The 23,915-nt window shown below is 33.1% G+C and overlaps 1 protein-coding gene across 1 annotated transcript in view; it reads left to right on the top strand.

Annotated features, from left to right (window-relative positions):
* LOC113374659 overlaps nt 1–23,785 on the top strand; it is a 137,768-nt gene extending 113,983 nt beyond the window's left edge. Inside the window, 27 exon segments of the mRNA XM_026614635.1 lie at nt 5,698–5,932; nt 6,005–6,187; nt 6,274–6,688; nt 6,769–7,248; nt 7,331–8,104; nt 8,180–8,381; nt 8,541–8,810; nt 9,386–9,704; nt 9,825–10,018; nt 10,109–10,370; nt 10,458–10,917; nt 11,047–11,202; nt 11,278–11,375; nt 12,086–12,317; nt 13,998–17,219; nt 18,173–18,651; nt 18,800–18,937; nt 19,845–19,895; nt 19,898–20,081; nt 20,084–20,152; nt 20,848–20,968; nt 20,999–21,113; nt 21,396–21,603; nt 21,944–22,075; nt 22,713–22,940; nt 23,020–23,153; nt 23,300–23,785. Coding sequence (XP_026470420.1) covers nt 5,741–5,932; nt 6,005–6,187; nt 6,274–6,688; nt 6,769–7,248; nt 7,331–8,104; nt 8,180–8,381; nt 8,541–8,810; nt 9,386–9,704; nt 9,825–10,018; nt 10,109–10,370; nt 10,458–10,917; nt 11,047–11,202; nt 11,278–11,375; nt 12,086–12,317; nt 13,998–17,219; nt 18,173–18,651; nt 18,800–18,937; nt 19,845–19,895; nt 19,898–20,081; nt 20,084–20,152; nt 20,848–20,968; nt 20,999–21,113; nt 21,396–21,603; nt 21,944–22,075; nt 22,713–22,940; nt 23,020–23,153; nt 23,300–23,785 — 9,804 coding nt within the window. The 5' untranslated portion in view covers nt 5,698–5,740.
* Nucleotides 23,786–23,915: the final 130 nt, after the last annotated feature.

The raw sequence follows: 23,915 nt of genomic DNA, 5'->3' as shown, positions 1-23,915 counted from the left end.
AAAGATCGCGCCACGGTTAACTGGTTAATTGATAATTTGAATAAGAATTTGTTTAATGTTTTCTTCAACAAAGAATTGAATGAAATTTTTCTTTGTCGACGGTCTCGATTAAAGAGACAGCTTCTTGTTTCATCATCAAAAGCATGTTATCTTCGGAAATACTCTGAAGGCTTCGGTTGTCTGATATCCATGGATGAGATTCTTCTTTGTTGGCGGTCTCGATAAAAAAAAAGCTTCTTGTTTCTTTATCAAAAGCATGTTTGTCTCAGAAATCCTCTGAAGGCTTGGATTGTCTGATATCCATAGAAGAATCTGCTTTTTCGAGTTTAGCATATCTTGGTGAAATTATGCATAATAGTAGTATGGTAAATTAAATTTCCATTTGTTTACCCAGTTTGCACAATCCTGTTTCTGTTCCTGGTCTTCAGTGGCAGAAATCCAGAAACCCTTATGGACTTGATGCATAATTTCCATCGGTGCACCAAAGATGTATCTTCTGTCTATGATGTACCTAATGTAGACAATTAGTGTTTTTGATATTATAAAGTAATTCAAGAGAGGACATTTTAATACGCTGTGCCAAAAGTGTTTCTTGTGCCATAAGCTTTGAGAAGTTATTCGATTTGAAGCATTTTGAATTCGGATTAGATTAATGAAATTACAACATTATTTCATAACGAAATTTAGTTTGACAAAAAAAATAAACGTAGTCGCGATGAGACAGACTGCTTCTTGTTTTATCCTCGAGTATCTTCTGAAGGATTCGGTTGGCTGATATCCATAAATACTTTATACTTTCTCAAGTTTAGTATATGTTGGTAAAATTATGCGTAATAGTAGTATTGTAAATTTTGTTATTTCTATCCCTGCTAGATGATTAAAAGACAATACTAGTGGTTGTCCATACACAACTTTTTATACTTATTGTTATTAAAAATTACCAAAACGCTCCAATGACTGATGTATGCCGCGATCAATAATCTTATAAAAGTAACAAGTTCTACAAGTATACTACGTTTACTTTTTCGTTTTCTTGAAGAAAACCAGCACTTCTACATTGTAGTAATCTGAAATGATAAATAAATTGGTTGAAATGAAAAATAAATTAGCTAATCGTATGATTAATACGATCTTTATAATATATTAAATTGGGATTTTTCAATACCTTAAAGTTGCAAATATAACCTCACTTTAGAGATTTGTTAACAGAAATCAGCTATTCTTGATGTTTTATGATCTGTTGTGATGTAATTCCTAGGGCTATTAGAAGGCAATCCAGTGGTTGTCCATTCTCTTTGTGATGAAATTATTATGATTAAATATTTATAATCGTACGTTTTAACTTACAATTAGTACTTTTATTAGAGAGGACAACCCAGTGGTCAACGACTTCTTTTCTTAATAATAATTAACTTCCCGTAGGGTAAGTCATAGTAATCGCAAAAAATCGAAAATATTTTTTTTGCATATCTACGTTTCAAGGTTTTCTGAACATTTTGGCATATCATAGAAAAAATTGATGTATATGTGTGTATATGTATGTATGAAGAACTGAAAATAAAAATGATCATTAGATATATGCACATCAAATCATCAAATATTTTATAGATATTTTAATAAGAACAAACTTTGTTTACTTTTCTATGGGTTCCGTACCAATGTTTATCCGTTATGCGATGCGGCGCCCACGCGCTTCGATCATTTGTTTCTACGCAACTTATCGCGATTGCTTTGAAAAAAAGTTCAAAATTCCCAAAATATTTTAAAGTATAAAAAAAATCATATTTTCGAAAAGATCAATTTCTTTCAAACATTTTAAAAATCTCAACAGATTAGCTTCATCGTTCTAAAAGAAAACTGAATCTTTTTTAAAAAATTTAATTTTTAGTACGGGAAGTTCCAGCAGTTTGCCTTAAGGCACGATGCCATGCACCACTAGTTTGTATTAGATATGTCTAATCCTAACGGCGTATATGTGTTGCAGCAATGACCAGGAAAGGGTTTTTATTGAGTTCATTTTTGCTTTATAACTTTATAGAGAAATTTGATATCATGCTAATTGATATCAAACCCAGGACTAGTTTTAGGCTTTAGTGTAATGGATATGAATGTTAATTTTCTGTTTCAAATCGTAATGCATTATACGTAGCAACATAAACAAAATATGAGAAAAATCACAATAGGCTGAAAGGCTGAACAATAAACACGTGTATTATATCATAAAAACAGGACTAATACAAAGCATTGTTTTATGTGTTAATTGGCAAAAAAGTAATATTCACCCAGAATTTCTCATACTCGAATCTGTTGTATTGATTTCGAAATAAATGTATAATTATTTCCTTCTATATGTCCATTAAGAATCTTTGCTCTAATTGTAAGTCGCTGTGTGGATAATATAATAAGAAAGTGACTGGCCAGATTGTTATAAAGTAGCAACAAGTTATTCCACGGAAAGCTTTAAGCCGTTCGCCTTGCAGAGTCGTATTCGTTGTCTTCATGTCGATTTGTACTAATAAAATAGTTAACATGTATATAGTTAATTACTAATTGTCGTTACTTCACTTTTTTTTATGTTTTAACAGCGATCAGATCTTTGGATCTTATGAGCTGTTGTGCTGATTTTCTGATCTCTATGTGATGAATTTGTTATTACAGTTCCTGTTATACTGATAATTTATAGTAAAAGATATTGTCACTTGGAAACTCTTGCTATCTTTATTTTCGAATGAAAACTGGCGTCGCTACTGCTTGATATCAAACTATTCAAGAAGGGTATCGAACTTCTCATTCGAAGCACATAGCTCTAACAACTAGGCCATGTTGCGGCCAGTATTACTTTATTTGGGACCATGCTAAATATCCATTTTGGTAAAAAAAAAATACTTGAAAGTTTAGTTCCGAATATGTTTTTAAGTAATGAATGTAACTGACGACCTTGTAATCAGAGTCCCTGATTCAAATCAGCGTTTTGGTCAACATCTAACAGTGATATCCATTTTTACATGAAAATATAGATCACATGCTTCTAGGTGAAATTAGCCTAATAGAAAAATAGCCCACTAAATTATGGAGGCATTACTGCAAAATGTAAAAATAAATTGTTTACGAACAGCATCATCATCATCTAAAAAACAACTACCACTAGTTGCTTTTTAAAAAACCTTGTAGTTGAGGAAAAGTAATAATGTTTGTCCAAATAGAGTATTAATGGATGTCCTTAAAAAACGTAAAATAATTGAATTTAGAAAATTCCATGAATATATTGCCAAATGTATTATTTATCTACGGCTCAGTAGATTTTCACCTAAAACTAATCAGTATTATTCCCAACTAATATATTTCGAACAGTTTTCGATTTTTTAAAATCGATTCGGTAGTTTGAGCTTAAATGTGGTCGAAAAGTTTTACACTTATTTTCAAATTACAAAGAAACGGCTGGGCAGATGGTCTCACAAAACTGACAAACGATAGTCCTCATTGAGATACATCAAATGGCTTTTAAATTTCTGAAATCGGTTCAGGCGTTTTTGAGAAAACGTCGATCAAAGGTTTTATTTTGTCAAATGTCAAAGAAACGATACTAATTTTTGCAAACTTTGACGATTTTTCAAAATTAAACGATCTGTCGTAGGGCCGTAATATTTTAGTATGGTCTACAAGACTATGGTATCTACCGTCAAAAAAAATCATAAAAATCGTCGAATTTTTTTTTTTTAACTTTTTTACAAGAAATCCCGGCCGGCCCGCCCATCTTTACCAAAAACTAATCAGCACGATTCCCAATCAATATCTATCGAACGGTTTTAGAATTTTCAAAATCGATTCAGAATTGTGGGCTAAAACGTGGACGAAAAATTTTTCAATTTTCTGCGATTTACAAAGAAACGGCCCGGCCGATCGTCGCACAAAACTGAGGAACGCTAGTCCTCATTGAGATACATCGAATGGCTTTTAAATTTTTGAAATCGATCCAGCCGTTTTTCAGAAAACGTCGATTTACGGCAAAAAATCTGATCACACACACACACACACACACACATACATACACACACACATACTTTTTCCAAATTTGGGCTCATTCGATTCAGAATGGCTTGAAACGTCGAGAAAACATAAAATTAGCAAGTCGGATTTTTTTATGAAAACATAAACTTCTCCTTCGGGAAGTTAATAATTCAATAGCTAATAATAATAATGCATACTTCTGCTTGTAACTTGTGGCTTGGTATACTTTTATGACTATACAAAAAATATTATAATTAGCAAATTTATTTGCTAATTTTAGCAAAATGCACTTGAAACATGCAGCTGCAATTCTCAAATTAAATTGATCTACTTACGAAATTAGACCAAAGGTAATTTCGTATTTCATTTGTTTTATGTTCGCCCGTCGTGAAATAATGATAGTCTATTAATTAGCATTAGCTTAGTAATAAAAAGGGAATCAAATAATTAATATTTTGCGAAATGAGTTCATTTTATGAATACTAATACTAATAAAAATGATATAATAATAATGAAGATCGTGAATGATGTTAGGTTCATAGTATTGTAGATAGCACAAGTGGATTCTCGTTTTTTTTTATTTCTTTTTTTTTACTAATTTCTTAGTTGATCATTGATCATTCACTATCTATTTCTTCTTTTGCTACCTTATCTTTCTATCTTCTTTTTCTTATTCTTAATGAAAATATTCACCAATTTTACACGAATTAATGTGAAATGTGACTAACCAATTTTTTAAAAACTATAAATATAATTTTAGTGTTCATATGGTCGTCCATTCAGGAGGATATAAAATTAGTGACTGATAAAAAACATTATATAAAGAAAATTTTAAAAGCACATGCACAAATTCTCATTGTGACTAAATTACTCAGTTGATATAAAAACAAAATTGTTATAGTCAAAATAATAAGTTATAATCAAAAATCACAAATTACATCATCTTAACAAAAATGTCATTTCTTAACAACTTAATAATAACTCTGTGGAACAAATTTTTCTATTATCCAAAAAACAAAATATCATAATTCTGCTGGGATTTTTTGCGTTTCGCAAACTTGAAAATGTTTACGTGCCTGTGGCAGCTATGGGATTGGTAAGATGGAATTTTGTTTGCAAAACAGAAACTTGTTTTCAGTTGTTTGTTTTGAGAATTGCACGTTTTGTTAGTGCTGTACTCTAAGTACTCTAGCGCTGTTTGTTTACTCTGAACATTTTGTATTCATCTACTTACCGTGCGAATTTTAATTTCAGTTAAAGTTTGTACATGATATTTTACTATAATTATTGTTTTAAAATCGTTGTAAATTTATTCTCATAATATTCATATTGATGTTGTTTTTATTTTGTTATTGTTAGTATGCACTTAATTTGATTAGATTGCGCTCATAGTTATAATTATATTAGTTTAAAATTGGGATTACATTAAAAGTTTGTTTGCTTTTTAATGCAATAACAATATTACTCATTTAACAAAAATAGGAAAACTATTTATATTTATTTCACAAGTTAAAATATCAAAAAAAAATTGTAAGAAAAACTGGAATGATTTATACTAAGTTTCCTGGTTTTTCAGCTTGGTTTTCCTATTAATACTAATAATACTATATTTGACTAATGTAAATCGAACTATTCTTATAGTTTTTTTTTTGTAAAAAAATGTGATTATCTGAATTTTCTATTTCCCAGGCTGGACCCACCCGCGCTGAGTACAGCTGCCGGCGGATGCGCGATGGACAGTAGCAGACGCTTGCAGCAGTTGCAGCAGGCAAATTCTCACCTTGCCCCTCTGTCTGCTCCCCAACTCGCTCCAACCAATGCAATCGATTATCGACCGAGGTCACCACTGTTCCCACAAATATCGTCACAGACGTACAACAATAGCGATGGGTGCAAAACGCCGCTGCTACAGCAGTATCCGCAGGTATTATTTTAGGATACACATATAGGTATTATGCTTAGTTTATTAATTAACTTGACTGACTTTGTTATTCAGGATGTATATGAACGTCGATACGAAGAATACGAGCGTTCAATGGCCGCTGCTCCACTACTTCTAAAGCAGCAGCCGCATCATCATCACCATGAAAATGATCAACAACAGCAACAACTGCAGCAGCATCCATACCAAGCTGCACCAATGATGAGAGCGCCGTCGCAACAATTTCATCAACATCAGGTAAGTTCATGTTTAATGCAACTCTGCAGGTGCTCAAAAATGCAATTGTTATTGCTTATAATGACGTTGTTATTTTTTATTTTCAGATGTATCAACAGTTTCCAAATCACCAACATAACCACAACCACAATCTTTCTCAACATAATGCTCTTCCCCCTCAGCCCCCTTTATCTCCGCCACCTACAACGCAGTCTCTCTTACCTAACTCAACGTCAAATTCCTCAATCTCATCTCGATCCCATCAACAACCGCTGTTACTTCAAGAGCAATACCGCCAACTTCAGAGGGCCAGAACTCAGCAAAGAATAGAATGTCAAGCACGTGCTGCACTGAATCAGCAGCGCACATTTGCAGCGAGACAGGCGGCTTTAGCAGCCGCTTCTGGTAACCCAGCGATTGCCTGCGCCAGCCCAGTTCCCAGTGTTGTTGTAAGCGTAACTCCGGTTAGTAATAGCGGGACTGGTGTTGGCAACAGAGTGCAAGGCGAAGATGGATTCGATGGTTAGTATTCGATTGATTGTTATAATTTGCAATTATTTAATTAGACTTTCTAAATTTTGTAAATTTGTAAATATCCACAGTTTCTACGCCTGGCGCTAGAAAACCATCAGGAATAGATTCTCATCATTCTGACAATCAAAATTACATGCCTCCCCAAAATCATAGAAGACCAGATGGCGCACAACAAGAAAATCCAATGTTTTCTGCTCAGTCTAACAGGAGAGTGCCAGGGGTGGACAATTCTCAACAAAATATGTACCCAAATAATAGAAGACCAGGTTTGGAAAATGCCCAACAAGATAATCAACAATATCCTAGAAGTGCACAAATTGATTTTAATCAAAGAAGGCAAATGGAAAATATGCAGCAGGATAATAATGCACTAAATTATATGAGGAGGACAGGCGCAGAAGACAATCAAATTTTTATGCCAAATAGAAGGCAAGATAATCAGGAAAATCATGGGCAAGTTATTAGGCGAACTACCGATGATGCTAACGCTCCGGTTGTGCCGCCTGGTATCAGAAAGGTTGACGGATCAGAGAATCAGAAAGTGACTGGTATATAAAAATAATATGCAAATATTAATTCTAATATAAACCGAACGATTGAAAGTTTTATATAATTATTTTTATATTTTAGGTAGCAACAATTGTAGAGACAACGTTCGCAGTCCTGTTACTGTAATGCAACCCCCTCCTATATCGGCGAGCAATTCCAGGCGAGAAGTTTTACCTCCTAATGCATCATCAGTGGCAACTCGAGAACGAATGCAAAGCCCTGTGCCAACAATAAACATTTCGCAACAACAAGCACCTCAAGTACCCCCAAAACCATCTGCTCAAACTGCAAGACAAGCACAACATAATTTGTATGTGCAACCTCATCCTAACAATGGTGATCAATCGATTATTAGTCCAATTGGCAGCCCTGGAGCACCAAACTATGCTAGCAGCCCCGCTAATCAGACACAGAATAGTCCACAGAAATATAGCCAGGGAAATCTTTACAGTCAAGGTCCGACTGTTAACAATCAACAACAGCAATATTATAATCAGCAAGGAAATGTAAACTTACAACACAGCCAAGTCAATCAAAGTAATCAACCTGTTAACTCAAATCCATTTTATCAATCTAACCAGCCTTCAGGCCAATCAAATGAACAAATAAGTTCTCAGCCTTCAACTCCTTATCACCAACCACTTACTCAACCACAAAGATCGAAAAGCATTGCTAGCAGTATAACAAGTAGTATTTCTTCAAATAGCATTATGGTTAGAGGTCCAATAGCCAGGAGACCTATGGATAGTGTAGTGACAATTTCTGGATGGCTACACAAGCAAGGTTGCGATGGCTTAAAAGTATGGAGAAAGCGGTGGTTTGTTTTGACCGATTACTGTTTATTTTATTACAAGGGTTAGTTAAGCAAATAATTTAATTCATTTAATAATTTATAATTGGTAGTCACAGATGTGTTATTTTTCAAATCAGGACAAGAAGAAGAGAAACTTCTAGGCTCTATATTATTGCCATCTTACACTGTTTCAATATGTACACCTGATGAAAAGCACCATCGCAGAAACTCCTTCAAATGCGAGCATGCCAATATGAGAACTTATGTTCTGGCTGCTGATACACCTGAAGCTATGGCGTTATGGGTTCGAGCTTTAAGAGATGCATGCACAATGCAATGGTATAAATATATTGATAAATTTATTAATAATGAGCAACCGTAATATACAATACATTTTTTATATAATTATTAAGAAGATTTTGAATAAAGCTTATTAAACCCTTAAATATAAATTACTTTATTCTCAATTTTTTTCTATTTTTTTTTTTAATTTTTTAGTGATGAAAGCTCGCACCAATCGCAACCATCAGTATCTAACAGTGATACTTCAACTTCACTTCAGCAGCAGGCAATTAGTGCACCTGTACCACAGGTATTGAATCAACAGCAACAACAGCATATGATAAGTCAACAGCAACAACAACAAATATTGAATCAACAGCAGCAAATGTTGAATCAACAGCAACCTCTTTATGCAAATGCACCCCATAGGGTGAGATCTCCTAATGAACCCCAATGCTATTCACCTGTGCATGGCGGTCAAGAAAGGTGAGAAAAAATAATGTCTTATAATGAATATAATGGAAATCATTAGTTTTATTCTTGGTAAAAAAATAATGCCAATTTTAACAAAATTATATTGGTAATAATACTCAGTATATGCAACTTTACATCATTTTTTACTTTCAATACAATCCTCTTTTAAATTCCTAGCATTGGCTATTAGTTCAATTTTATTAGTCTCTTTTTTGTTATAACAATTATGATCTCAATTCAGAAAAGTGTAGTTCTAGTAATATTGTTCATTGTCATTTCGTACAACAGTGCCCAAATGGGTTATTTTCCACTTAAAATACATTTCAACTTACTGAAGATGTTTGCTTTCTTCATAATACCGACTTGCTTATTTTGTATTCTCGACTTTAAAGTCATTTTGCGGTACGAACTCGCGTTTTGCTATTATACATATAATTTATCTACATATGAACTTGAATAAATTTGACAATAATAATATATTTATTTTAAGTTATACAATTTGCTAATTATTTTGCTGCTATGAAGAAAATCATAATTTCTATTTGAATTAAATTGGTTGGAATTAACTGTTTGATAAAAACTTTTAGGTATGATGAATCAGCCTATGGCGCTAGACCCCAATCAAGGAGAATGCATCAGGAGATGGCTCGTTCTCCAATACCTTCTGATGCAATTTATGAGACACAGCAGCAATTACAGGGACGGTTATTGCAACAACAACAAAATATGGCACCTAATGTTTCCAATTTACATCCAGGATTTAGTCACTCATACACAATGGATCATAATGCACAGAAACAACACCAAGCCTTCTTATCATCTCAGAGGCAAAATGCATATAGCAAAACCATGCCTGCTCCAGGGCATGGTCCTGTTAGAGAGCTCAGGTCACCTTATGATATGGAGGTAAAATAGTTATGAATTGATCCTTTATCTTGAAAGTTTTAAAAATTAATAGATTAGCATAAAACTTTTTACACCTTCATTTATTAATGTTTTATAAATGTGATCCTATTCCTTTTCTAGTCATCCTATATGCCTGAAAATACTGAGAATATAATTAGAGCTCCAAGAAGATTCCAGAATCCCAATGAAGAATATGAACAATATACTCAACAGAATGTAACAAACGCAGCTCAAACTTCTCAGTTGAGAACTGTGCAAAAATCTAATGAAAGGAGAACACCTGATACTTACGGTAGATCTAGGCATGCCAGACAGTAAGTTGTTTTATTACCAATAATTTACATTGATTTGTGGCATTTGCTTTATTGTGCAAGTCGATGACTAAACCATTTTTTAATCTATAGGCAATATGCAGCATCAATAAATGCTGCCAATGCCATGGCTGTAACAGGATGTCAAATAGATGCTGAAACTAGTGCAATGCAGCAGTCCGCACCCAGCAATGCTGGTGACTATGAAGATTTATATAATGGGTACAAAAGACCTATGAGTCCGGCACCAAATTCACCTACTTCTTCAACTGGTCTTGGTAATTTGAATCCCCAAAGCAGGGCCGAACTTGAAAGGAGAGGCATTATTTTACCTCATGGGTATAATGATGAACAGGTATGTATAAATTTGAATACTTTTTTTATTTCATCTTTGAAAATCCAAAAAATAATCTATCATTAATGCGATATGTATAATTTTTAGTCAGCAGCTCCTGTTCAATTGCGTCATAAACAAAACAAACGCCAATTAAATGCTCAATCCCAAAATCCTTACCAAACAAGACGGAATGTAATCCCAAGGCCTCACAGCGCCGATTTCCTTGAGTATGAAACGAAAGCGTCTTCTAATCAAAATTCAACTATGTCTGCTACTTCAGCTCATAACATCAACCAGAACTCCATTCCAGTAAATAATAATGCTATCTCTGGAGGCGATTACGGTAGTAGTAACCGCAGTGCCAGAGATCGTTTAATGAGGCAAAGGCCGAAGAGCAGTCTTGACATGCCCATTGGAGACCAGATGTACTACTCAGAAAAAAGTTATGCAGAGATGATGCGACAGAGTGCGCTTTATGTGGATGCTGTAAAGAGTGGTGGTATTGATGGAGCAAATAGGCAGAGAATTTTAGGGGGAGGGAGGATGTATGAAGATAATAATGCGGGTATTGATAAGAAATTTATCATATTTTGTTTTTTTTATAATATATTTCTGGATAATTAATTATTAATAATGTAGACCTTTAGTTAGATAGGAATTATTATAAATACCTGATAAACATTATTTTTTCTAGGTAATGAAATACCTAATAAGTCACATTCAATACATCTTAGCAATGATGTGCAGAACTATGATGAAGAAATTCGTGAAATGTCTCATTATTCACAAAATCGAGATTTTGTGAACAGTTACAGTGTGCCTAGACAAGGCAGGGATCAGCATATAGATGGTATATTATTCATTACATTATTAATAAATGCATATTGCATTTTCAAGTTCGTTCATATTTTGTTTTATTTTATAGGGTCCAACCAATTTGCCAGGTCAGCGAGTGCTAGGTTATTCCGTAACAACAAAGATCAGGATGAACCTTTAGAGCAAGGTGCCAAAAAGGTGCAACAGGTTAGATTACTTTTAATAAAATTTTTGAACATTATGTTTATATAGTAGAATTCCGACATACGAGTTTAATTCGTTCCGCAACCACGCTCGGATGTCGAATCGGTAATATCTCGAAGCAATTTTTTCCGTATAAATACATTGAACTACTATTAATTTGTTCCAGAACCGAATATTACAATTAAATTTACTGTTTATTAATTCAATTATTATTTTTTCCTGTCCATTTATGATATTTCGGAAATGAGTTAGACATGCGTTGTTGAATGACTCCCATGCTCGAAATGATACAACTCTTTTGGGATGGTTTTTATCTACAAACTTGTATAGCTCAGAATAGCTGCTTATAAAGTATTATAAGGCATTTATCTGGAGTTAAACCCTTCATCAACTCTTTCTATTTAAACACAAAACATATCTATGATGTATTACCCTCATACATCTTGCCATCCTCATATTTTTTTTACTAATTTCGCGCTTTAGTTCAAGAGATGACTTCTCTCTTTGGACCCTTTATCTTTGGATGCAGCAAAATTCATAGCTTTTCCTTAGCTCTAAATATAATTATTGACTACTTTGATTTGATACCTAAAATATTGCCATGAAGTTAACTAGTTTGAGGCTTTTATTAATAGATCTTGAATATAATTTATGTATATTTATAATTTTATTTTCAGGCAAAATTATAGCTATCATTTTTTTATTACCCACAGCGTGAAGAATCTATGAAACGTCTATTGGAGTGGAAGCAGCGCATGCTGCAAGCACCTCTCAGCCGCAGCACTACAGGAGTGATTGATGCAGGTTCTGCCACTGCTATGAACCCTTCAAGTAATGTCAATAGAACAATGTCACCAGCTCCAATGATCTCAGATAGTAATGGGGGATTGAATTCTACGAAACAAAGGCAAAGCAGTTATAACAGTTATTCGTCGGATGATGAAGGTTAGTTACAAAAGGTTTTACATGTTTAGTTGATCCATTAAAAGGTCTAATTTCATGGTAGATTTTATCATTTTTTTTATTTTTTTGGCTGTTATTTATATTATTACTTTACATAAATGATAAACTTTTTGCTATTGTTATTAAACAGTTGTGACAGATTATCAATGAATGTTTTAAATTGAACTACTGAATCGATTGCCAGATTTGCATAAATGCACTTTAGGTGCTGTTCATATATTAAAACTAATACATTTTTGTTTTAAAAGCAACATTCTTTTACCTAACTGCCATATAAAATTCATTTATTGATAGATTTATTGTATGCATAATGAATATTATTATATGTTTATTGTATATACATTTATAAATAATTGTAAAATTGATAATGTTGTATGTAAATGTATCCTTGTGCATATATATATATATATATATATATATATATATATATAATATCAATTAGTTAAAGATAATAAAAATAGTGTTAGGCTCACTTCCTGCCTGCTTCTTGGGAATCTCGAATGATTTAGTAATACTATTTATGTTTTTTGGGGTCATTTGGTGAAACACTAACCAATTATTTTTTAATATGTATTATAAATTTAAATGTTTTAGTTTTTAGTTCACTCATCGCACAAATTACACTAGACAATTCTAATTCCACAATATGCATGCATTCATTTCAATTAACTTGGTTCTGGTTATTGGTGTGAAATTAATTCAAGAGTTATTAGTCATAATGGGTAAAAAATAAAATGTTATTTGGTTTAGTTGTTTTTCAAAATCATGATTTATATATCAAATATTTTAATTATGCATACATTCCTATAAAGATACATATTATTTATAAAATTATCAGCAAATTAGTATTAATAATAAAAAAAACCTAAACAGACCTTTTTATCCAGAACGACTATATCAATATATGGTTCAGGTATTAATTCCTTATTTCGATCATTTGATTTTTGAATATATTTTACTGTTATTTTGGCATTTTGTAATTGCAATAGTTATTGGGTTTATTTCTATTGCTTTTTAGAACAAAAACTATTTTGATTGAAAACAGTACATTATACTATTTGAAGCAAAAGAACATTATATATTATGAATATGTTTATTTTGAGTTTGAATTTTCATTCTGGTGCTATAACAAGCATTTTAGTACATTTTGATGTTAAAGTATTTTTTATTATTTTTAACTATAGTTGTACTTTGCATTCAAATATCAAATTTTTCTAAACAGATTGTTTCAACCAAAACATGACTTCAAAAAACGATTGTATATATAGAAATAAAATTGGTTTAATAGACAGGGATCTTGCAATGTTTTCAAACAATTGCTTATTAGAAGATGTGTTTATAATATTATGTAGATTCGTTAATAATATAATTGTAATGAGATAATTTGGCTAACCTAAAACTTCTATAAACATCTTATATCATTCAAAAATAGGTATTTTGTAACGTGACAAGAAGCTATTGAATACACAATTATTTTTTACGATAGCGATAATCATGTGATGCTAAGTAGCCAAATTATTTTTTTCTGCATTAGCTTGACGAATAAACATAATATATGATACAAAAATTTTAATCTGTGATTGATTTGACGACGTCGCGATTTCCTTCCTTCTATTCTGGTGTATAAAACTAAAATCACAAAATAAAAACTGTTTGGATCAGATGGATGGCAGGCAGGAAGCACGAGTAGTCCCCTCACTACCACCACCACTAGCACAAATCACCACCAATCTACTTCAACAAATAATAAACCGCCGAAGCCACCGGGCGATAATAGATCGCGCGCCGCCAATAAACCGCCAGCCGAGACGCACCTAAAAACTCCATTGAAAAAGTTCGGAAGCGTTTCCGAACATCCGCCGCCGCCGTCGCCGTCGCCGTCTTGTACGGTTTGCGTCGATTCAAACGCCGCCGGACCGTTGTGTACCGCTTGCTGCGGCACCGGCAAAGCGTTAACGAACGATACCAAATCAGATAATAATAACGAAACTGTTGCATCGCGTTGTAGATTATTCGATGAATCTGTAGTTTCGGCCAAAAGGCGTAGTAGCGATAACTTACCGCCAAGAACTTCCCGTGACGGCGTTTCCGGCGATAAGCCGCCGTCTCGAACTAATTCTTATGCATCAGATAAGAGTAGCATTTCAGTAACTGATGGCAAATCACACGTATACCCTGATGATGTCTTTAATACTAATAAAGAATTACAATTCGCCACCGGGCAAACGCCGCGTAAAAGCCATGAATTAAAAAAATTACCAAAACAAGAAGTTAACCAAAATAAAGCATTAAACATTCACTACGTTCCTGTGTACACGCAAAATAGCCGTATGTCTAAGAAATCAAATGCGGCAGAGTTTGATACAAAGACTACTTCACTAATAACACTTAATGTTCAAGATGAAAGCATTTCTACATTACTGAAGATGCAAAGCGGCAGCTTTGATTTATCAAATAATGTACAAAGTAAAGACGTGGAAGATGATCAAAATGAAACCACATACACTGACGGAGATATCGATGAAATTTTAGGAAATGATACAGACGTTACACCAACTGGTGATGGATCTCTAGAGAAGCAAGATGACGTACATTGTCTTACTCCTGTAATGGCTGAGGATCATTATTTACCAATGAGTCCCAGGAAAAGTACAGAGTCCACACAGCTAACAGAAAGTTTGAAAAATTTAGCTTTGTCAGATACTGAGGAAAGTCCTTATGTTGAAATGACACAAGGTTTGAGTAATAGCTCTACCCTATATGGCTCTTTAGACCGTGATAATAGTTTCGGTGATACACCTTACGAAATGATGGTAGCAACAAGTAAACTTGAACCAGTCTATATGGAATTATGTCAATTAAAAACTGGCGAAAAGAAACCGGAAATTATTAAGAACTCCAAAACTACTAAAAAAGTTCAAGTGAAAAAATATCATGATATTAAAACTATCAAAAAGCATAATAATGAATATTTCAAGACGCGCGGGGAATTACCCGATATTCTCAAAGCTTCACATCAAAATACTATTCTCTCAGATAGTTCCGACGCGGATGATGAGGCATCCAGAGATTTAGATAGCCTAGATACGCCATGCCATCCTAGATTCAGCTTATCCGATACTTTTAGACCAGCCTCATATTATTTAGGCGTATCCCAAAATGAATTTCCAGATAGTTCTGATAGCGAAATAGTATCACCACCTCCTATTCCTAAATCTCTACCACCAAATGAGGATTTGAGCTCAAACTCCAGTATAAATTTGAGTAGAGAATATTGCTCTGACGCAGATTTGCATTCAAAACAATCTCACAAAACTAGTCGAAGCAGTTTGCAGGAGCCTATGGTTAGTAATAAATTGAAATGGAGCAGCGGAGACATTGACTACACTTGCCTAAGTCGTTATAGTGTGGACAACAAGTTATATATAGAAGGCGTTAAGAAGCATGATGATTCCAGAACTACAAGCGATACAGACGATGCTGTAGGTTCAGATCATGAAGCTAATAGACTAAAACGAAGACCCTTAAGCGAAGAAAATGTTAGTGAGATCACGTCCATCCACAGTACATTTGATGAAATTATAGAATCTGTAGACCTGGATCAATATCTGAAGGATCTTCAAAATAATGAGTTTATGTATGGAAAAGAAATGTATCCAGCACCGTTTGGGTGGCGTGATAACGAACAAAGTATAGCACAAGTACCTGATGAGCAGTATTATGAAAACTTAGAAATTAGAAATACAGATCTCTCTACAAATAGTCAAGGGGTCTTTTATGACTCTCTAGAGGAAAGAGATGATACGAACTCTAAGAGTCATGTGGTATCTTTGAGAGAAAAGAATTTATCTCTACATGATGCAAACTGCGGTGATAGAGATAGAACTGATTGTGAAACAGATGTAAGATCGTCTTTAAGTCATTTGGATTTGCAACAAGCAACACCTTTACATAGCCGAAATAATAGTAATATTTCAGAACAATCTGCTCCATATTATTATTCCGATATTGCTTCTAGGATGAGTTCCAATCAAGATGTGGCGTCGCCTCATAGCGATAAGAGTAAACAAATAGAATGTTCTACAAGCGATCATCTTATGGAAGAAAGTAGATGCGCTTCAATGGAATTTTTAAACAAACATGACAACGTTGACAAACGCAATATTTACGAAAGTGATACTTTAAAACGCATTAAATCTGCTAAAGAAGATTCTACGAGTTTGTTTTTAAAGCACGATAAGTGCGTAGTACAAGCACATGATCAAGGGTTTCATTTGCATACTGTAGATTCGTTTCAAACTTCATCCTCAATAGTGGATATGTTGTTACAAAGCGTAGGCAGGGAAAATTTAATACAACCTCAAGACGAAGGAGATGTTCCTTGGGAAGAGGATGCTATATGGAGGGAAAGTTTGAGACGGGAAAGTTTAAGACGCGTCAGTGTAAGACACGCTAGATCTTTGGACGATCTTGACGGACTTGTCGATCAAAAGGACTCAAAGCAAAATAAAACAAAGTCGAGATTATCTCGAGGAGTTACTTATGTCAATGATAGCTTAGCTACAAGCAGAAACAAAAGGACTAGGTGTTCCTCAGGTGTTATTGAGGACGAGTATGTCCAACTTGCTGTTAACAACGTTAGCGATGATGGAGTTTATGAAACTTTACAAAACCGTCATAACAATTTAAAAAGCTTTGATTATGTAGATAGAGAGAAATTGAGGCAATGGGATTGGATGTCGAGTGGTTTAGTGAAGAATGACGCTATTGGGGCGTCCAAAACTGGCGGTAATACAATTGGCGGCGGCGCGTCCGATGATAAATCGGTGGCTTTGGCGGAACGGAAAGGTGAAACACAGTTATCACCGGATGGGCTCCTTGAAGGTTAGGGTAGGTTATTATGTTTTCAGTTTACTTTTTTTTAAAATAATTAAGACCATTTCTAATATAAGTTAAACGTTTATTATCGTTGTAATGTTATAAGAACTTTATTTAAAATTGTCGAATGTTTAAAATGACGGTTTTTATATATTTAAAACACAGTATCGACCCTCAAGCGATATGGCAAAATGCAAGAGTTTGATTGTCTAATACTATAACATTTACAACTATATTAGACGTTACAAAAGTTTTTTTTTGTTGCAGCAAAAATCATATTCATGATTCATTATTGTGTATTCATTCACATTTGTCTTTTGTATATTTTTATATTTTCCAAAGAATTTTGTGTAAATACAAATAAATCCATAGTTTCATGTGTATATAAAACTGTAATCATTATATTGTAAAGTCATTTCAGTATTGACTATTTTTCTTGATGAATTATATGAAAATGTGCATGTTTAGTTCAGGTCATATTGTAAGCATCAAATGCACGTTTTACACAAAAGGTAAGAACACATTTCCGCACAATTCTTTAAAAATATTTCACTTAAATTTATTATTTTTCTCGTTTCTGAAGATACTAAACATTGTGATAATTATTTTGTTCTCAGAGTGGTAACGCTAAGCCAAAAATATATATTAATTTGATTGTCGGCGATTATGTTTTTATTTTTGGTCATAATTCTTATTTTCCAAAGTTATTTTATAATGAAATTTATGCTATATTGTTGTGAGTATTGTATTTTTACAAATACTTATGAACTTTTGGACATAATCTAGGAATTGAACATAACGGTTCTGATCTCGATGCATTGCACAAAACTAGTCTTATAGCCATTTTAAAAACAGTATTTGATGGCTCTTATTTTCTTAGTTTATATTGACATAACTGCTGTCAGTCCTGCTATTGAAGATCATTATCATATCTCATTTACTTGAATTTCTATTTTCAGCGTCTCTCACCAACAAATTAGGGGTATACCCAAAAGCATCAACGCTACCAATGCGTGCGGTCAGCCCTAGATTAAGACTAAGTCAAGAAACTTTATTACAAACGGATAAATATACACAAAAACTTAATGGAAATGAATATTCAACAACAAAAACTGATTACGACAAATATTATTCGAGAAATTTATATGACAGCGATCTGATAAACTCAGATCCAAATAGTGGTAAATTTATGTACAAGGAAGATCAAGACAGGTACGGTAGTAAACAGGGATTAATAAGGGACTACGACGCCGAATATGGTTCCAGGGAAATGTTTGTAGACGCAGAATATGGTTCCAGGGATAATTTATTGGGCACAAATCATGGAGAGTATGATAGTAATTATTTGAGCAGAACTGGCGAAGATTGGTCGAGACTGAGAAGATCAGGAAGTCAAGTCGATGATCTCAACTTTATTGATCGGGACCAGATAAATAGGGTGAGTATTTTTAAATGATGCCATCGTGCAAGTTTTGAATAGCGCTATGATTACAATTATATAATGATCACATTTTGTCAGTTTTATTTTTTTTTGTAACATAGATAACAATGACATTTATGTTTAGTAATTACGTCATTTGTATTAGCATTTAAATGTATCTGCTGGTGATTTGTTGGGGCGTACACATGAGGAATTAGTTCTTCTGTTGATTCAATTGAGGAGACAAAATGCAGCAACAGCAAGAGCGGTCGAGCAGTGTTGCAGTAAAATACATCAATATCAGGTTTCAGAAATTCTTCATATAGGTTATTGCTTCTGGTGAATGGTATTTTGGAGCAACTCACACACTAATAGAATAAGCTTTTATAAGTATTTTTTACTTAGATCAATAAATGTGATAAATAATATCTTTTAATCCTTTCGCTACGAGAAGGTTTGACACGGGGGTGATATTGCTGTATGAGCGAAAAACACAACATATTTTGTTCACATAAAATGTATTTGAAAATTGCACTTGAAAAAAAACTAAAAATCACAAAACAAATTAAAATTTATTTTAAATCCTAAAAAAGGTTGTCAAGCAGATGTCGCCTATTGGCGACGGTCGTAGCGAGCGGGTTAAATTAAATATTTTTGCTGATAAATGAAGCCAAAAGCTTAACGTTTTTTGGCATATTTATTAAATGAACATGATTATAAATAATTTATTTGGATCTAATATGAAATACATGACTTTGCATCTTAGCAACACGCTTGTAGTATGGAGATTAATCAACTTATATTTTTGATATAAAAAAAATTAAATTGACAAGCAACATAAATGATTCAGAGCAAACTAATATATAACACTTCTAATATTTATGTATTTGATATCATCTCATTATTTTATATAGTTCTTACGCTGTAAGAATACTCTAGACGTATTAATTATTAACACCAGGTTGTTTAGAATCACATTTTACGTCTTAATCACTGCATTTTATTTGCAAGAACTAGGGTATACTAATGATTCCTAATTTTATTGTACCAGTTTTTCCATAACCACCTCAATAACCCGAAACTGGGCCAGTAGCTGCTGAGCAAAATAATTATTTGGTTGACTAACACTGATGTACCAATTTATTTTTTATATATTTTATAATAATAACAAATTACTCATGTTCAAATCATATCACATGTGATTTTCACAGAGTCGTCTCGGAAAATCGATCGACGATTCCAAGCAGCGTGAAGAAAACTTGCAAAAATAAACGCTCTAAAACACCATTTGCTCGAGCTGGAGAAGCAGTACGAGAAAGGTAAACCCTTGGTCAATCTAGTGGACAATATGGTCAAGCTGGGAGCTCTTTATAAAGGAAATGCTAAACCGACAAACCAACGACATAATGGCGGTTATTTGAATGATAAATTGGAGTTTAATCAGAGGCTGGAGAAAGAAGGCTGATGAAAGAAGAACAAAAATATTGGGATAGTGCTAACGTGGATGAGCAGCAATTGCCAAGTTAGTAATATTTGTATTACCAAAGAAAATATTATAGATATAGATATAGAGCTATTTGAAAACTCGTTTTTGAAATTAACTTGAAATAATTTGAAATTTCTTCGGCACCTACATGCTTTTTTTTTCTAGCTTAAATTTCTAGCGTTTAAGCGTTTAAATTAGCGATTAGTGAAACATGCAGAAGAATTATATATTTCTTGATATTGAAAAAAAAAAAAACTATATTACAAATTTTATATCCGAATCTTGTTTTGGCGTCCCTAAGGTGTGCGCCCGCATTTTTCGCATTCGTCGCATTCAAGGGAGAACCGGCCTTATATAATATCCTAGTATATATCAATATAATATTAATGCATTTTATTATGATATTATTATTATTTTCATGCCTGAACTCAGAGAAATAGTGATAAGGATGTGAGTATAACCCAACTGTAATGTTTATTTATAAATTGGCCTTATAAAAATTAATTAGTAATAATTTTGCAATTTTTAACAAATTATTAAAAAGAATTACATACTAAATATTGCAAAACTTTGCAATAGTTTCTACGGCAATTCTGTATGCTTACAAATCACTCATAAATTAATATATTGATATCTCATTGTCTAAGTCGATTATTTACACATGTTGGGAAATTTATGTCACTTTTTTAAAGGAAAATGCCTCTTATACCTGTTTTTTTACTAGAATAAAATGCGGCAACTTCAAGAGTATAGCGACCAACTTCGCGAGCAATCAAATACTTTACAAGGACTACGCAAAGATGAAGAATCGCTTCGAGGGGCTTTGGCAAGCTTAAAGACACGTATGCAGCAGGGTCAACAATTGAAGCAGACTCATAGTACTATGAATTCTGCTGCTGGGAGAGCCGAGTTGCTGGAAAAAGCCAGGGAACAAGAGAGGGCTTTGGAACGAGAACTGACTAAAGTTCGGGAGCTCTTAGTGAATAATTCCAAGGTAACAGTGGAGAAAAATTTTGATATCTATATTTTAAATAGTTGCTATAGTTAAACCTTTATGTTTATTAACGAGTTAAGTGTGTCGCGCTCGTCAGAATCGAGTCATGACAAGTATATTTATCAATCACAGTTAACTAGTTAAATGATGATACTGATAGCCTATTTTTTAATTTTTAGATGAGATTAGTTAATTTTCAGTTCAAATTTTTAGATAAATTAGTTGCTAATAATTTTAGTGTAACTTTAACATAAAAACTTTAACTGTTACTTTTTGTGTCAGAAATTAGAAAATACGTTGTCCGCGAACTCAAGAGCTGAAGATGAGTTACGAGTAATGACTCACAGATTTCAAGAATCCAAAACCAATAACGGTTCTCAACAGCAACTATTGTTTATGGGTAACATGAATAGCAACACTAATGGAACTAGCAACAATCAAACTGATAGTGTGCCCTATGCTGGAGGAGCAACAGCCTTACTTGAATCGGTTAGTACTTACTGATTACTTTATAATATTCTATAAAACTTATATTATATAATATAAAAAATGAATATTATATAATATTTTTATGGACCAATTTTTGAATCAAATAGTTACCTTAATTTGAGTATTTGCATGAGTTGAAAGTCACAGAGCAACTAGTTTTACCTCCAAATAGCACAAAAGTTCGACTTCACGCCGATTTTATTTTTGCAACAAAATTACACATTGCAAGAATAGAACTAATGTTATATTTTGAAGATTAGAGTTTAGGAGTTGATATTGTGTAAAATGTACGATTTAGGAGTTAGTTTGTGTGCTTTATAACACTAATAATATAATTTTAGAACTAAGGCGTGTGCAAGAAGTAGTCGGTGACATCCAAAGACAGAGACAAGAATTGAGTTTAGCTGTACGTGAGTTGACAGATAGATCACAATATGTTGATAGAGATGTCTTGCCTAAACAGACTTTAACATGTGAGTATGTTTGTTGTATTAATCACATAATAATAAGTACTGTTCTGCCCGAAGGAGAGCTTCACAAAACAATGATTCCTTTTCTCTTTCTTCATATTATTATATTATTCGTATTTCCAATTTTCTACTTTCATGCTTTTCGATTCTGTGCTTCAGCTTTCAGTTCTTTGTATTTTTTTTCTCGCGTAAATCATCAATCATCTGCATTCGTTTTCTTCCTAGTCCTTTTAGTCTTTCTATTTTACGTTCGACGACGTCCTACAGCAGTCACTTATTTTGCAATATAGGTCCGATCCAGTTTCCTTTCTTTTTCATGATCTTGATAGTCAATAATGTTATAAAATTGATTGGGAGGGAGATTTTTCTCCTTACTATCTCCCTTCATAGTTCTTGCCTACCCTTTACCCATTTTTTGCACTCCATAATGGCGTGCTCAGCATCCACCCTAGTCACTTCACCCAAGCAATAGCAATTAGGATCACTTTTAATTAAAATATACAACTATACAAGCTCTAATAAAACTAAGCAATTTTCCAAATTAATTCGAAATTAATAACCTTCTTACGTATATGTTTAAATTTACAAAAAATCAAAGATTTAAATGTTTTTATACTTTTTTTGTAATATTTTTTTTTAGCAAATGCATCTATAAAGAAGCGGCCTCAAGCTACATGGCTAGAAACGGACCTAGATTTGATGATTACATTGGAACATGGTATCAATATCGAAAGCGATGAACAAACAAAAAATAATTTATACAAGAACATGATAAACAATACAACGTCAAATAATGGCTGCAATTTAAATGTTGAGAGTAGAAATGTGGAGGATGATGAAGATAGTGGTTCTGAAAACAAAGCTTTGGGTAAGCGACTGATTCAGAATTATTTTGTGATAAAATATTTTATGCTTATATTTATTATGGTTCAATTAAATTATTATAGGAGCCCTGAATGCAAATTCTCAGGAGAGATCGGAAGTAAAAACTGTGCGGATCGTAAAACGAGAAAGTGAACGAAGACACCGAGATCGAAATGAAAAAACTCAATCATGGAATTACACAAGTAATTTGGATCATGTAAGTAAAATTCAAGGCATCTCTAATAAAATGATCAAAATTAATATTTGCTTTTATTTGAAAAAAAAATTACAAATCATTTACATTATGAATTATGATTTTAATTAATGTATGTTACATAATTCGAGAAAACCATTTTTGTTTAGGTTATGGAAGAAGAAACAAATCGTCCTAAGTCTGTTTTTGAAAATGATTTAACATCAATATCATCCTCGAACCAGCAACGACCTTACTCATACGCACAACAATACAGTCGCAATGCAATAAATAATTCCAACTATCCCTCGAATGCATCAACCAGTTTTCTCGGTGTTTCCAATAACATATACACATCCAATAATTATTCATCAGACAATTTATCATCTAGAGATCTACTAAACGAAAATAATTTGATACTTAGTAAATATATTCCGCGGACCATTTCTCATCATCACAAAATTTGTATGGAAAATCGGAATTTCCTTCTTCGCAGAATTTGTATGGATCTCGTGATCTCAAGAATTTTGTCAAAATGTGAATCCATTGTTAGCCTTAGCAAATCTGCTGAATTGTCACCAGTTTTCCATAGTCAAGCAGCTAAAGACATAATAAGTACGATCAATATCAATGATGTGAAAACTGAAGATAAATAAAACAACTCAAGAGTGAAGTCATGATTCATAAGAGACAAGTGCCTAAGAGAAGAGGAGACATTACCAGCTCCAACTATGATATCAATATGAAAGGATTGCTAATATGGATGGATCCTACAGCAATGGTGGC

This window comes from Ctenocephalides felis, unplaced genomic scaffold (genome assembly GCF_003426905.1).
Source record: "Ctenocephalides felis isolate EL2017-DRISC unplaced genomic scaffold, ASM342690v1 CF-g0.4_SCAFFOLD_01886, whole genome shotgun sequence".
In the NCBI taxonomy this organism is placed as follows: domain Eukaryota; kingdom Metazoa; phylum Arthropoda; class Insecta; order Siphonaptera; family Pulicidae; genus Ctenocephalides; species Ctenocephalides felis.
The sequence above is the reverse complement of the archived record's forward strand: the minus strand, read 5'-3'. Positions and strand labels throughout refer to the sequence as shown.